This window comes from Notolabrus celidotus, chromosome 2 (genome assembly GCF_009762535.1).
Source record: "Notolabrus celidotus isolate fNotCel1 chromosome 2, fNotCel1.pri, whole genome shotgun sequence".
NCBI lineage: Eukaryota > Metazoa > Chordata > Actinopteri > Labriformes > Labridae > Notolabrus > Notolabrus celidotus.
This window is the reverse complement of record NC_048273.1, coordinates 22,900,148-22,916,900: the sequence shown is the minus strand read 5'-3', so window position 1 is coordinate 22,916,900 and position 16,753 is coordinate 22,900,148. Positions and strand designations below refer to the sequence as shown.

Here is a 16,753-nt window from a genome sequence, read left to right as displayed (position 1 = left end):
CAGAGGAAAGAAGTTTCGCAGGCACATGGGATTTCATGGATTTAAGGTCGACTTTATTCATGTTCTTGAGTGGACAAGAATAGTGTGGTGCAGACACATACCAATCGACTTTGTGTGGAACAAAATACTTCAAATCTGAGTTTCTACACGGACCAAGAGATGCCATCATGGCAGCCACAACAAACAAGAAGTCAGAGCGTGAAGGTCCCGCGCTATATGGACCTTAAAGCAACTGGATGGGGGAAACACCTTAGTGAAAACACAGATCCCTCTGGCATTGAAACAGCCTTTAGCTGGTGATACTGGGTGCCACCTGGTTTTATAGTTGTAGATCCACAACCATACTCATCTGTTGAGCACACAGGATGTAAATATGTTCTCATCCACATTATATATCAGCCTTTTATGAAGAAGCAAAAGCTGCTGCTGTGCACGACTTGTCTGAGGAATCTTCTGTAGCACTCTGGACTGAGGGACGGACATCTAGAGGTACTGATGCTCATATAAACATTTGGTAAATCCTCATGCACACAAGGTTCAGGCATGAAGGGGAAAGGGATGAAGAATGCAAGCAGTGCAAAGAAAGACATCGATCAGTCAGTACCAACATCTAAATCTTTGACCACAATTCATGTTGGCTTGACCCAAGGTAACAATGGAAATCTGCTCATGACATGTTAATGACCCAGGCAGCCAGAGGCTTTAAATTAACAAAACAAGCTAAAACAGCGTGAAACCAGAAGTCTTAACCCTACAGGGATCATCTCTGGGTAAACAGATAGTTTTGGTTTGTAAAGGTCTGTAAGCGCAGGAGTGGGAGAAAGTTTAAAGACTTTAATTGCTTTGAACCATGTATATTTAGATGCTTCATTAATCTCTAAACACAGATTACCTCTATGAAGCCCGATGTGAGGTACTCCTGCAGGTCAGGGTAAAGTTATTAAAGAGGATAAAGAGACATGACACGTTCAATATCCGCTCGTCATCACACAGAGGAGATGAAACGAGTGGGAGAATCAGATGAAAACAGTCCTCCGTCTCCTCGGAGCATCCCTCCGTCTCCATACGTCTAAAGCAGCCATGAAAGGTTAACTCCCTGCCTGCACCCCTCAGGGCTCCTGCACTCCTGCCACCTCCTCTCCCCCCCTCACTGCCCCCTCTTAGCTGGTAGCATGAAAACCTGTTTGGGGACAGTGCATCTGCTCCCTGTGCACGACGGCATGAAATGGCATAAGTCCCTCCAATCTGCTCGTCCTGCTCGTCCCCGCCCGAGACAAAGAGGCCGACTCCCGACGCGCTGGGCTGGAAGGGACAGACGTGGACGGAGAGAGGGAGGCGGCAGCGGCAGCCTCCGCGCTGCCACGGCCCCTGGCGAGGTGGCCGCGGCCCCATTTTACACCTGATTAGGAAACACATGCAGGGCCACTAGACATATGCTTCCCCAGCCACACCACAGTCCCAGGCGGACAGGCAACACATGGAGGAAAAAGGGCGGAAAAGGCCAGACGATGTTCTCTGGGAATTCCCAGGGCGGAGTGTGTCGGAATACCAGCACGGGAGGGAAGGAGTGCGCCGAAAATTCACGGGGCAAAGTCATCGATGGTGACATGTTTTGAAAAACAAAACTTTAACATTACTTCACATTAACTAACCTAACATTTGGAGCTTTTTGACACAAATTCAACTCACAGCATTTTACAGATCGGCAAAAATTAAAGAACTTCATCACTTTAACAGCACAATGAACCATACTGCATCTCTCTATGTGTCTCAATATCATCTCACTGCTCAAATTCAAAATATTAATACAAAACCAAGCAGTTCGATAAATCTGAACTTACTTCTTAGAAGATGTGTGTGTGATTCTGTGCACTGGCTGCCCCTGCAGCATTTGCTGTGAGAGTCAGAGACACCACATACTGCAGGGAGTGTGGGATTAGGGACCTAATCTCCAGTTTTTGAACTTCTGGTTATAGAGGAGAACTTTAAATTACAGGAACTTTCTCTCTCTCTCTCTCTCTTTAAATGAATCCGTTAACGTCTCAGTTCACTGGGAGGGATCTAGTGATGCCAGTTGGCCTTTTGGTTTATGTGCATCCCATACACAGATGCTAAAGTCCTCTATGCAGTGGTTGCTGGTTAGACTCCTAGCCACAAACACGTCCAAAATTCCCCAAAAATATCATGAGGATCTATTTCAAACCACAAGTAGGACACTCTCAGGGTGACACTGCAGGATTAAACTCTCCATCACCCCCCTTCATGAGAATACCTCCAGTTAGGTCCCCTCAGTCTTGGTCTTCCACAGTTTGTGTCCTGCTCCAGTCAGGAATGTGCTGAGGTGATTTGTCTTGTTGTTTTGCTGTCCTTTGGCTTCTAACTCACATGAAGGGATCACATCCACTTCAAACTCAACCTGAATGTTCACAGTTGGATCAAAAGCAGCTGCTGGTGTGAACAACAAGCCTCTACACACTCAGTTAAGGCTTTAAGATGACCAACAGATACACTTCAGCTGCTGTGTATGCTCATTTAAAAGGTGACCTTTGACCTCACCTCTGACACTGAGGCGTCCATGAAGGGGTCCATCCACGGCCACTAGGAACACTGCGTTAATGTTGTCGTTGTCGACTATCTGCAGCTCCTCCCACGTGATTGGTCGGGATTGACCCTCCAACAGGTCCAGACCTGACGCAGAGATTAGATTTTATCAGAACAAATAATTTAATACTGATAAAGAAAGTTAATTGATTAATCTAAGTATGACTTTTTATTGCTGTGTCTTTACTAACCCATGTTCCAGGACACTCTGGGTGCGTTTGTTTCCGCTGCCCTGATAGAGATGTGGACTATGATGGGTGGGCTGGTCACAAAGGAGCCGTCTATAGCCTGAAACTCCACCTTATAGAGAGACGAATGACAAATGTTGGGGATTATTGATGATAATGAATAGCACACAAACACAACATTAAATCAATCTTTTTTTAAGTTTGTTAAGTTCTTGATTGTTAAAAACTTAAAAACTCAGCTCACATATTTACAGATAAATTAGCAGCAGAACAGTTTCAGTCATGTTTGCAGTCTTGTCGGGGGGAAAAGTTGGTTTCAGTTATAAAACAATTTAAAAGCATCGAAACATTCAAATCGGGTAAGCTAACAATTTTGCTACAGAGCAGCTTGTAAAGTTAAAGCAACCTGGACAGCTAACAAATTTAAACATCTTAAACAGTTTTGGTTGGCTCACTACAGAAGAGGATGAGGAACACTGAATAAAAACTCTGGAGGGCAGGGCAGTTTCATATTTTAAGGTCTGCATTATTTTTTAAATTCTGATTTTAACCATAGAATTTTGAGATTAAAAATCAAGATTCTGAGATTAAAGTCGGAATACTGAGAATAATGTCAAGATTCTGAGATTATAACCAAGATTCTTAGATTAAAATCCGCGTTCTGAGTTAGCATTCTGAGATTAAAGTCAAGTTTCTGAGGTTGATGTAAAAATTGTGAGATTAAAGTCAGAATTCAAAGATTAAAGTCATGATTATGATAACAAAGTCAGCATTATGAGATGAATTCTGAGATTGATTCAAGATTCTGATACATTTGACTTAAGTTACGTTTCTTTTTTCAGAAAAATCACTGACCTTAAAAATGAAATGCTTAACTGGCCTCCTTCAAAAATACGATTTTCAGTGTCCCTTTCCCTCTATTTTAGGACTTCTTAGTGAAGCCAATCCAGTTATTTATTTAAGGTAAGCCTAATTCAGTTAATTTAACAATCAAAAAAAGTTTAGCAGGTTTACTTTTTTATTTTCTCAAATTAAACTGTCAATTTGTGTCTGTGTTGAAGCTCAGTTTTTGACCCAAACAGTTTCCAACTAAAATAATAAAATTTTATTTTGGTAAGTTCCAGTTTTTTGTGTTCTTTTGGCCTCAATAATAAGAATAAAACAAATGGATTTATTTGATTTCTCATAAAGCCTCAATCTCTTCTTAAAAAAATACAAGCGACTGGTTTTGTTTTTTGCAACAAAAAGGGAATCTTTGACCTCACACATTACTTTAATTATGCAGATTTATACATTTAAATCATATATTTAAATGTATATATAAATGCATTGTACCTCATAGTTCCTGCGCTGTGATTTGCTGCTGTTAGGCGGCTGGTAGGCCACCTTCATCTCGTGGAGGTCCTGCCAGGTGAAAGATGTGATGGGCTTAGTGTGGTCATCCAGGTGGGTGATGTAGCCTTCAGCAGGCGGGGCGGTCACATTGAAAACCAGTCTCTCCTGTGGTGTCTCATGGTCTTTGGCGTCAAGAGCGGCAGTGGTGAGCGGGGTGAGGATGAACTGGTCCACCTCTAGGATGAAGGAGGCCATGAAGGCGGCCTGGGGCGGCTGGTTCTGCATCGCTCCGTGGATGAGAACTGGCAGCCATATAGACTGAGTCTAGGAGAGGTCAAAGTAAAAGTAGGTTGTTTAGTTTTTCTTTGAAGTGGAGCTCTTCGTTTCTACATGCTCTGACAAGGTCCTTCAGATTTGTTCATATCTGCACCTCTTTTGGGGCACATGTATAGTTTGACACGTCTCATAGCACATAGAAATCAACACGTACTGCCACATGCTGCCAAGCACTGGTGTTGGAGTAAGCAAGAGATCCAGCCGAACAATCAGACGTGTTACAAATGACAGGTCTTTGAGATAAAGATGCACTGCTCATGTGCTAACAAAGAGAGAAACAACGCTTTCCAACATGTGGGACTTTTCAAGGTTCTAAAACCCTTGAAGACCTCCTCTTCCTCACCCACAAAGCCGAGAAAAGTGCATCAGAGTGGGATGTCACCTTTTTGACTGCCAATAAACCTCCCAACGCCTCAGATGCTAATTTCACCTGGAAATCTTCCATACATCCGCCTCGGATATGAATCCTGCCCAATCAACACATTTGAGAATAACAGCACATTCTTTCCTAAAAGTTTTTTCGTCCAACTAACTATCTCCAACATTCCTTCATTATTCCCAGGTTTACTTCGAGCAGAAGTCTGTACCTCCAGCAGGGCCCTGGTGGCCTGCTCCCTCAGCTCCACCCTGATGGGGATGTAGTCGATCTCAGGTGATGGAGGGCTCAGGTGCTGGTACTTCAGACCGGAGCTCAGGAAGTCCTGACAACTGGTTTTCAGGAACTGAACCTCCTTGGTGTTGTGGAGACAGGGTTTGTTTCCTGGACAGATCACTGCTGTCTCTCTGCCTTAAAGACCACAGACAAAAAAGAGTCAATACAGAAACACCAAAGACACACAGACACATGTTCTACTTTTGGAGCTAATGAATTTTATTATAATTTATATGTTGTGTTTTTACTGTAAATTTTGCTACACTTTTCTTCAATTAATATATACATATTTTTATTTTGCTGTTTTTTATATTTATATTTCTGCTTTTCTAGATGTCTAAAAGTGAGATTTTAAATTACAATTTTATTTTGAAGCTCTTCTAGGTCTTTTTTAACAGGGTCTGAAAAGACTGAAATTGGTACTGATGCCTCTGCATGACCAACTAGTTTCTGTATAGTTAGTTTAATGCCTGAAACCACTGTTGGGGGGTAGGTGTCAGCCTTACAAATGAGCAGCAATACCAAAACAGCTTTTTTTTTTCTTTTTTTTCACAGAAACAACTCTCTAAGAATGTTACTTTTAAGCGTTGAAAGAAAGCAGGTTAAGATCTTTTGGTTTTAAAAAAAAATTAGCAGTACTTTCTATCTTAGCTTATTTCTTTCGAACATGTTTTGTCCACAGGGGGCGCCAAAATAGACACAAACCGAAAGTTCCTTACAGTAGCTTCAAAAGCATGTTGTGAATTAGTTTTTTTTTTAATTAAATTTCTAATATTTTGCATTCTGTTTTTACATCACTTGAGTTTATTATAAAGTTACATTTTTGATTGATTTATACAATTTTATTCTTACATTTATTTTATTAGGCACCATTTTGAATCTCTAGTATAAATACTTTTGTATCTTTAAATCTTTGTATTTTCTTAAATGTTGTTATTCTCCTTTGTTATCTGAACATGTCACATTGACCATTTAGACTTTAATACAATAAAATGTTTTATTCTCTATTTATTAACACTTGTATAACTAAAAATACTTTTGTATAAAATTTATGATGGTTGTTCACATCCATGTATTAAACTTTTTGCCATTGATGTAATATCAGACACTGATACAAAGATAACATGCTTGAACTTTACAAACAAACAAAAAATAATCAAATTATTTTCAAATAATACAAGCATTAACTCAGTTTGTTTCATTTCGTAATAATATGTTTACCCTTCCTCTGCGTGGAGTCTTCCTCCCTCACCAGCTGACCCAGAGCAGGGACGCCAGTGTCGGTGTTCATCAGTCTGACAATGCAGACAACGTCGCCTGTGGTCTTAATGTGCAGGACGGAGCCGTTGATGGCATTGGATAAACTATAAAACTGAGGAACTACCAGAGGGGTGCTGCCCAGCTCCACCACACTGGACTCTGAGTCCACCACCCGCACGGGCAGGAGCACCGTCTCCACCTGTGTGTCTGAGGACGTGAATCTGCACACAGAAACAGCTTTTAAGAAGTCATCAGAGTCAGTATAAATGCGTTAGTCCCAAAACGCATACCTCTGTTTCAGAGTTCCCATGAAGAGTTTTTACCTGGTTATGAAACAGACTGTGATTAATACTGAAACATTTGTATGACCTGACAAACGAGACTATCAGTAACAAGACTGACTATTTATATTTTGTTATTTTAAATGCCTACAGCAGGCACAAGACTAAGTGATTAATGGCATTCTGCAGGGAGATACTTCTTTACACTTTCCATGGCAAAGACTTAAGATGAGAAACTGCTTTTACATTTTAAAAAATCCGGATGAGATTTCTTGTCAAACACACTTCTTAAACATCTCATTTAAATTCTTGGCCATGGCCAAGCTTTGCCATCCCCTGGACTCGCCACTGGGTCACATGACTTCTTCAAAAAATCCACAAGTTGGTAGTTCAAATATGAATTTAATACCTCAAGTTTGTCTGCAAAGAAAACCTAACAATTTTATAAAAGCCTGTATTGTTGTTGTTTTTTACAGAGTGTGGCTCGACCATTTATGATGCAACAATGAGGGCCTCAGAGGAATCTCCACACTGATTGGCTCAAGCTCAAGACACTAATATATTTGTGTCCTTGCATTGAAACTGCTTCAAGAAAAACACTTAATTGATCCCAAGGGTCATGTGTGTTTGTGAATTAAGACAGCTGCTACCACTGCGCTCACTTGGCTGCTGCTAACTGACCTGTAAACTCTCAGCATCACCGTGTCCTCATCCTGCAGAGGACTCCCACTGTGGACGTATTTCACCTCATCCTCCAGGAAGCTGCAGTCAAACACCTGAAAGCACCAGAGTTTATTTCAACACATAACAAACATAATGCACAAATAACCTCTTTAAGCACAGGTATGTCCTCACCTGTGGGGTCAGCCTCCCCACTCTCTGTGTGACAGGTTCGTTCATCACCACCTCTACCTTACAGTCTGCTTCTGTACCCGTGCTGATCTTCAACTCCTGGTCTGTGATAAACACTGATCCACCTCTGGAGACCTCCATACCTGAGTTCACCACAACCAGACTCCCCCTGCAGACCGACATCACCACCAGCAGCAGCAACGCTCTAATGACAGCCATCGTGGATCAACAGGGTCGTCTCGTTTCACGGGTTCAGGTAAAGAAGAGGGATGTGAAGGACGATGGCCTTAGTGTTTTCCATTCAGACTGCATTGACCCACATCCTCCTCTCCAGTCTGCTTCTATAATCTGCAGAGAGAAAAGGCAGCTCTTAAATAATGTGTTTGGGAAAAAATAAAGTAACCAAAACGAACAAAACGATGTTCTGGAAAACCAAAACTGTCCAAACTGACACTCAAAGTCACACCTTTCTGTTTTTTTTTAGCTCTGTTCTCCTGTGGATTCAAATTTAACAGCTAACAACACATCACAGCTTTAACCCTGACCGCTGACCTCCACAGCCCTTAAATCTGATTCCATCAATACCTACATTCAGAAGTCTTGAAAAGGCTCCAAATCTCCTCCAGTGTCACCATCTACCTAAAAAACTGATTGAGACTGATCAGCTGCTCAGCTCTTAATCACTGCAACTGAACTTTTCCAACACCAAAACTTTTCTAAATCCTCTAAAACCCCTTTAAAAAAAAAAAAAAACACTTCCCAGCATGCAGCTGGTCGACCCAGCTTTTCCCTCCTGATCCACACTCCCAGCCGGAAATCGCTTTCACCCTCTATTTCACTTCAAACCAAAACCCACTGCAGGAAACAAGGGGTTAATCTGCGTGACCCTGCAGAGGTGCTGTAAATGGTAAGGGATTGGAGGAGAGGGGGAGGAGGAGGGGGAAGGTGTTTTTAGGATCAAAGCAGGGCACCAACTGGAGTCGGTGTGTCACTTCCCATCGGCGCAGACGAGCGTCGGTTCGTTAGTTTGAGGTTTGAGCTGGATGTGTGTGACGCTCTGCTGCAGCTCTGTAGAAACCTCACATGGTGCAGAGTTACTGAAAACACAGAGGTCTCTGAAAACTGTGAATGCACTGTTCAGGACTAAGTTTGGCACTGAATCCAGGTTTTAAACCAGTGTCTTTACCTGCATACATGTATGTGCTTATATATCTTTGCTTCTGTATGTGGAGTGTGTAACAATGCACTAGTTTTGCCTTTTTAAGTACATATTCCTACCACTAACACGAATATATTCTTTTTTATTGTCTCATATTGTTTTGCATGCACGGTCATATGGTCTCCTTGGTATCCACTGCAAAAGTTCAATGTTTTGAACGTTTTCGAGGCAGATCGAAAAATCATGGAGATGAAGAATTTTGCAGGCAACAAGATTATCTTGCAGGCTAACAGTTAGATAAACCAAGGTACATAAAATAACCAATAAAACAAACTCAGTCCTAGCAATTCAGTTCAAATAGCCTCACGTCTTTGTTAGTTGGTAAACCTATCTATGACTTTATCACTTCATGTGCCCGTATGCTGCATCAGAAGTGCTCGTTAAATGGTTTTGACTGCTTTGCAAACCCCCTCTTACAAAACTTTTCAGGCATCCAGCACCAGCCTAGACCAGAACATGAAGAGACTGTGCAAAAACAACACGGCTGCACCTCTACAAAACAATAAAATACTGCAGATTCTACTTATACAATTTCACTCTGAAAACAATCTTTTGTTTTTAAGACATGACTTTTCATTTCTCATCCAGTATGACTGCTTACTGTTGTAATGTTGCTTTATAAGGTGATTAAAAGGTGGCTCACATTACATGTGCTTGTAGATGGCATTCAGCTCTGTTCCAAGAAAAAAGTCTGAGGTGTTTAGTCCTCCATGGTACAAAAGAGAATACCCTGCACACTAGTGATGTGTCATGATCAAAAGAATCTGCTCTGAGAGCCGATGCTTTATAGTGAATCAGAAGAGCCGGCTCGCATCGAGAGAGAGCCGGCTCCCAGTTTTTTCCTTTCACTGCTTAGCTCTCACAGTGTTCAGCCCCAGCTCTGCTCACAGCAGAACTTTCTTTTGATTGATCAGCATGGCGGCCATGCGATCATTCACATGTGAGGGTATAGGATAAATGCTGTGTTCTCAAAGACAGGGCAAATACTCACTGAGAGGAAAAATCGGATCAGCCCATCCAAGCTGAGGCATCTGATTTATCTCAATGCCAACCTGAGGACATTAATAATGTTTGCTTGAGTTTGGTTCTGGTTCTGTGTGCTTGAGTTGGTTGTGGTTCTGTTTGCTTGGGTTCGGTTTTGGTTCGGTTCTGGTTTGGTTCGGTTCGGTTTTGGTTCGGTTCTGGTTCAGTTCGGTTCTGGTTCGGTTCTGGTTTGGTTTGGTTTGGTTCTGGTTTGGTTCGGTTCTGGTTCTGGTTCTGTTCTGGTTCAGTTCTGGTTCTGTTTTGGTTCAGTTGTGGTTCTGTCCTGGTTCAGTTCGGTTTTGGATCGGTTCTGGTTCAGTTCGGTTCTGGTTCGGTTCTGGTTCGGTTCTGGTTCGGTTTGGTTCTGGTTCGGTTCTGGTTCGGTTCTGGTCCAGTTCTGGTTCGGTTCAGGTTCGGTTCAGGTTCGGTTCTGGTTTGGTTCTGGTTTGGTTCTGGTTTGGTTTGGTTCTGGTTCGGTTTGCTTGCATTTGATTCTGGTTCTGTTTGCATGAGTTTGGTTCTGGTTCTGGTTCTGGTTCTAACCCTAATCCTAACCCTAACCCTAATCCTAACCCTAATCCTAACCCTAATCCAAACCCTAACCCTAACCCTAACGGAAACCCTAACCCTAATCCTAACCCTAATCCAAACCCTAATCCTAACCCTAATCCTAACCCCAACCCTAATCCAAACCCTAATCCTAACCCTAATCCAAACCCTAATCCTAACCCTATCCCTAACCCTAACCCTAACCCTAACCCTAATCCTAACCCTAACCCTAACCGAAACCCTAACCCAACCCTAATCCTAACCCTAATCCTAACCCTAACCGAAACCCTAACCCTAATCCTAACCCTATCCCTAACCCTAATCCAAACCCTAACCGAAACCCTAACCCTAATCCTAATCCAAACCCTAATCCTAACCCTAATCCTAACCCTAACCCCAATCCTAACCCTAACCCTAATCCAAACCCTAATCCTAACCCTAATCCTAACCCTAACCCTAACCCTAACCCTAATCCAAACCCTAACCCTAATCCTAACCCTAACCCTAATCCAAACCCTAACCCTAATCCAAACCCTAACCCTAATCCTAACCCTAACCCTAACCCTAACCCTAATCCTAACCCTAACCCTAACCGAAACCCTAACCCAACCCTAATCCTAACCCTAATCCTAACCCTAACCGAAACCCTAACCCTAATCCTAACCCTATCCCTAACCCTAATCCAAACCCTAACCGAAACCCTAACCCTAATCCTAATCCAAACCCTAATCCTAACCCTAATCCTAACCCTAACCCCAATCCTAACCCTAACCCTAATCCAAACCCTAATCCTAACCCTAATCCTAACCCTAACCCTAACCCTAACCCTAATCCAAACCCTAACCCTAATCCCAACCCTAACCGAAACCCTAACCCTAACCCTAACCCTAACCCTAATCCTAACCTTAACCTCAACCCTTATCCTCTCTGAGAAACGATGCTTTATAGTGAATCAGAAGAGCCGGCTCGCATCGAGAGAGAGCCGGCTCCCAGTTTTTTCCTTTCACTGCTTAGCTCTCACAGTGTTCAGCCCCAGCTCTGCTCACAGCAGAACTTTCTTTTGATTGGTCAGCATGGCGGCCATGCAGCCAATCACACGTGAGAATATTGGATGCAGGTGATGGAGGGGAGGCTGTGTATCGTGGCTACATCTGTTCCTACTGAGAGTCTTCTTGAAGACCGGGCAAATACTCACTGAGAGGAGAAATCGGATCAGCCCATCCAAGCTGAGGCATCTGATTTATCTCAATGCCAACATGAGGACATTAATTATGTCTGCTCCAGTTTGGTTCTGGTTCTGTTTGCTTGATTTGGTTATGGTTCTGTTTTCTTGAGTTTGGTTTTGGTTCTGGTTCTGTTTGCTTGAGTTGGTTCTGGTTCTGTTTTCTTGAGTTTGGTTCTGGTTCTGGTTCTGTTTGCTTGAGTTGGTTCTGGTTCTGTTTTCTTGAGTTTGGTTCTGGTTCTGTTTGCTTGAGTTTGGTTCTGGTTCTGTTTGCTTGAGTTGGTTCTGGTTCTGTTTGCATGAGTTGGTTCTGGTTCTGTTTGCTTGAGTTTGGTTCTGGTTCTGTTCTTTGGATATGTTTGCAGTTTTTTGTTAATTTGTACAATAAAAAAGTTTGATTAAAATACTAAACAAAAGTAAGAATGGGTTTGTAACAGAATAAATGCACAAAATTGGGCAATTAAAAGGCTTCTCATAAAAACACTATGTAAAAGGATTTCAACACAAACCATTAATTTTTTGCAACGTTAAGATAAAATATACGTATACAAAAGATCCTAAATTAAGAGCCATTCGGGAGTCGAAAGAGCCGGCTCTTCTTTGGGAGCCAAGTCAAAAGAGCCAGCTCTCTGACAAGAGCCGGACTTCCCATCACTACTGCACACAAGCTCACGGACATTGAAACCATACACAAGACCTAAACCTAAATCCTAGGCCAAATAATTCAAACAAATCTTAACTCCAAGAGAGACAAAAGTCAACCAAAATCAAAGTTTGTAATAATAATAAATAGCTGCATGTATCTTTTGATTTATTCAAAATGTTAAACAAGGCCCAGTGTCTCACTCAGTTTATATTGTTCTGTCTAAAAGATCTCAGTAATCCATTTGAAACTTTGAACACTCCCATTCCCCTGAGGTTGATCTGACTTTGCTGAGGTTCCTACGTTAGCATCTAGCTACAAGCACCACTGCAGCTAAGTAAAGCATTGCAGATCTGTTTGCATGACTGTCAACATCTTATTTCAGTTTTACACTAAATAAACTTCACCTTTAGGTTTTCAATACAAACGCCAGGTCTTCCTTCGTTTAGACCGTGAAACTGGGAAAAGCTAAATAAAGTGTCAATAGACAGATAACAGAGCAAGTCCTCCATTCTTCAGTCATCTGATTTCACTTTCCTGTCATCTCTCCAGAGGAATGTATCCTTCTTTCTTACCTGCACAGCCCGTTGAGTTGTCTCTGCTGAAATGATCCAAACAGAAGGCTGAAGCAGGACGTCGGCTAAATGATCCAGCAGCTGCTGCGATTTCTGGAAGTGACTCAGAGCTGCTGAATGGGAAAGATAGACTGCAGCTCTGAGGTGTACAGTCTCAGTTCTGAATGAAACATCATAATTAAGATCAGACCCAACCACAGTCAGACCCACGCAGGTCTTTGAACACCGATGCTTAGAGTCTGCTGGACTCATGCTGTCTGCAGCTGCTAACTGTGCGCACATTTAAAACCTTTATATGTATGTTTACACTCTAAACATACCAGATAGTTTCTCTTCAAATTCACACTCTAACAATTAATCACAGAATACCACTTCAACTACTACTAGTACCCCAACAGTAACTAAAACATCAAATAAAATCAAGTGGTAGTAATCTTCCAGTTAAAAGCCAACTTCTGTCAGACAACAGCTAACTCAAGTAATAACCCACTTTCTAGCTATTATTAACATCAATTAGAAAGTGTCCAAAAGCTAACATTCCTGCTTAATATAGCCAACCGATAATACAAACAGTAAGGATATCCTGGTCTCCATCTATGGCTAAGCGGGGTTAAGTATGTTGTTGTCCTTTAAAACATGGCATGATGTTCCTCCAGACTTTGACAGTAGCATGCTTTTGAAGTTACTGAATGACCGAGTAATAGTAATCCACCTAAACGTGAGTTTTATTGAGAACTGTTTATCTTATCCTCTGTGATTGGTATGACATCTGTAAATAATTTTGTTAATTTGATTGTGACATAAAGAGTGGGGCTTTGAGCCTCCTAGCCAACAGCTACAGTGTTCCCGCAGGCAGCTGTGCCTCTGATTGGAAGACTCATAATCTCAATATCTTCAAAATGCCTCGTTAGAAAAAAACTCACCCCCCCTACAGTGTGAGCTGATCGAGAAATTAGCTATCCAGACTACACTCGTCTTTTGTACCAGGCTGTAAACATGTTTATTTCTGCTGTAAAGATCGGCTTTTTCCCATTCATGTGTATGTGACTTCCGGTTCTTCCGGAGCCAGCCTCAAGGGGATCCTCGATAAACTGCAGCTTTTAGCACTTCCGCGTTGGACTCATATTTTTAGACCGGAAGTTGCCGCTTGGTTTGTACATGATTAAATAGGTTCATGCGAGTGTATCTCTTCATGTTCGTACGCATGTTTAACTATTCGTAGGGCCTACGTGACTTTACGGGTTTGTACGTGACTTTGCGGGTTATCATTGAGTTTCTAGTAATGACTAACTTCAGTTCATTACTTTGAATATTTGTATGTGATATTAAGTTGGTACGCAAGTTTATCTGTATATACATAAGTTTAACTCTTCCCATATGTTTATCGTTAAGTGCACAACTTTTGCTGTTTGTATTCTTTGGTGATTATAAGCATGTATGTAACTTTCTCTGAAAGTATGTGTTTTTTGCGTTCATACCAGGGGTTCAGCTCGCCTGGCTGGAGGTGAAGCTTCCAGCAAAGCGTCTGCCCCCTGGTGGCTGGCTGCAGTATAGGTCAAAAATTCTGTCTCAATCAAACTTTTAAAAATAAATACACGTTGTATGAATGTTTCTCACATCCGTATGCTGTGGTGATATGTAGTTATTATTTGACTGTTTTGTGCTCAATGCCTCTTTTTTCTGAAAAGTTTCTTTTTCGTTAGTTATTAGACTTTAAAAAACGGGGTTTTACCTCCAGGTTTCCTTTGATTCACAGCCGCCGTAGAGTGAAACTTCAAAGGACACACAGCGTCTTGTGAAGTTACGCTGTAGGGCGGAGCTCGTCACAGTGGCTTCACAGGCTCTGGCTGCACAATGGCTGCGCCGAGGAGCGGGATTTTTTGGCTTCAGAACGGTACAATGGGAAGAGGCGGAGCAACGCTGTCCATGTTTATTTACAGTCTATGGTTCATACTCAAGCTTCTCTGTAAGTTGAACTGTACCTGACTTTGTCTTGCATCTGAGTTTATCTTTATGAGTAATTGTTAATCGTTTGTACGTTTGTTTAACTTTCTGGACGTAATCTTCTGTTTGTTAATGATTTGCGTGTGTGTGTGTGTGTGTGTGTGCAGGTTTATGTGTTTGAATGACTTTATCTGTCTTGTGACTTCTTGGTTAATTTTAAAGTTTATCTGTTATGTATGATTTATTCCCTTATTTGTAATTTTTCTATTTCAAATGGCCCTTTTTGTGTTCGTACGCAATTTATGGTTCTGTCACTTTTGCTGCAATCAAGTGCTCCTCAGATGGTCCCAATTTCCAAGTTAGGAAACTATAAAGATAGTTAAGCTGATGTGCAATACGTAAATTGATTAAAGGCGTTCCCTACGTTAACAAAACATTTGCCCACCATGTTGATGACGAATAAGGTGCCTAGTCGCTAAGTGAGACACCAAATTCGTTCCAGAGTTTTCGAGTTGTTTGACTTGAGCAACCAATTTTTCCCGTTGGTGTCTTTATGAGTGGTCATGGTTATCTGTTCATGTTTATTGGTACATACATTCATCTCTTTGTAACTTGTGTCTGTTTGTTTTGGAGTTTATATGTTTTGGCTTTAGTATAGTTTGTTCGTAAGTTTATATATGCACAATCATTACATTTTTCAAAAGTTTCATTGTTCTTGTGTAGGCGCCTGTCACTTCATGAGTGTATTTTTATCTGTTAGATCACGTGTTTCTCAGTTTGATTATTTATTACCTGTACGGTGAGTCCTCACTTCCAAAACTAATTTATAAGTATTATAGTTAAACAGTTGTTACTTTGTTTATCTGCCAGTGTTGATGTTTCTATCAGGATATATTTCTATAAATGAGTTTTCTCCGTTGATACTGGAGTTTAACTGTTGACTGACTAACGCCTTCTTGAATTTTTCTGTTCATGTAGCAAGTCTATCTGTCAATATTAAAATTTGTCTGTGAGTTTGTGCCTTTTGACACAAATTCATTCAACCAGAGAATTTTAAGTCTTTCAGTTGTAGTATTTCTGTCTGCAAGTAATTAATCGTTGTTGCTTTAACTATATGAAGATTCTTTATATCTGAGAAGCTGGAGTAGATGCCAGTGTGCAGCCGCTCTTTGTTGTTGTAGCAGGTAGCAGCTGCAGCTCTGCAGGAACTAAAGACACGGCAGAGAAAGTTTCCACTGAACTCCTGCTGCTCTAATCACATCCTCATTCAGGGAAGAGTGTCCCCTCAGTTTTATGACTGTGTTTGTATGAGTGTTTCAGAAGAGAATGAAGCTAAAAAGAAAGAAGAATAGGAGGATAAAGAAAGAAAATCTGTGTTTCTTAGGCCTGTGGCATGTGTCGGCATCAGATAGCAACAACAGAATGTGTGAGAAGTTGTGGTTGGCACCTACCTCCAGTTCTTGGAGCTTCTCTTTTCAAAGTCTTCACCTTCTGCACACGCTCAGAGGAAGAGGAATGCTGTCAAACACACATACTTTACACCCAACGTTTGCCACCACCAACCACCCCTCCTTATTCCCCAGCCGTCACCCTGAGACGTTTGGCATCCAACAACGCAGAGAGAGGAAGAGCGAGAGCTGAGGGGGTAAACTGTGAGATAGGAGGACAAAAGGCGAGAGTTTCCTTGGAGTCTGTCCTGAAGCAGAGAGAGAGAGAGAGAGAGAGAGAGAGAGAGAGAGAGAGAGAGAGAGAGAGAGGGCGAGAGAGCAGACAGGAAATGTGCTGTGAGGCTTCCAGGACTTTTATTTTTTCAGCCCCCCGCCTCACTGCCTCCAAAATCTGTCTTCATTTCCCTCTCTGTGATGCAGAAAACTTACCTTTGATTCTCATTCTTTACCCACTTAACCTGCACTTGAGGATTTTTCAAAAAACCTGCCTCCTCCATGTGAACAGATGGGACATGGGTCAAAATCTAAAATCCAAATACAGTTCAAATGAATGTTTGTCAAACATGTTTTCTGTCATTATAGTTATTTCTTATAATGCTGATTTATGCCACAGTGTTAAACATTT

General features: G+C 41.6%; 1 protein-coding gene across 3 annotated transcripts in view; it reads right to left on the bottom strand.

The window, feature by feature from the left end:
- frem1b (Fras1 related extracellular matrix 1b) overlaps window positions 1-16,371 on the bottom strand; it is a 53,778-nt gene extending 37,407 nt beyond the window's left edge. Inside the window, exons 1-8 of one of the 3 annotated variants that reach the window (XR_004630031.1) lie at window positions 16,132-16,363; window positions 7,509-7,853; window positions 7,335-7,429; window positions 6,334-6,593; window positions 5,048-5,247; window positions 4,125-4,448; window positions 2,793-2,901; window positions 2,557-2,688 (exon numbers count right to left, since the gene is read on the bottom strand). Coding sequence is in view for 2 of the 3 variants with exons in the window: in XM_034677116.1 (XP_034533007.1) it covers window positions 2,557-2,688; window positions 2,793-2,901; window positions 4,125-4,448; window positions 5,048-5,247; window positions 6,334-6,593; window positions 7,335-7,429; window positions 7,509-7,724 (1,336 nt within the window). In the remaining variant the exon portion in view is untranslated. Of the gene's footprint in view, window positions 1-2,556; window positions 2,689-2,792; window positions 2,902-4,124; window positions 4,449-5,047; window positions 5,248-6,333; window positions 6,594-7,334; window positions 7,430-7,508; window positions 7,854-12,736; window positions 12,982-16,131 lie in introns of those variants that run through there. The other 2 variants (XM_034677116.1, XM_034677125.1) reach the window with 2 other exon arrangements.
- Window positions 16,372-16,753: the final 382 nt, after the last annotated feature.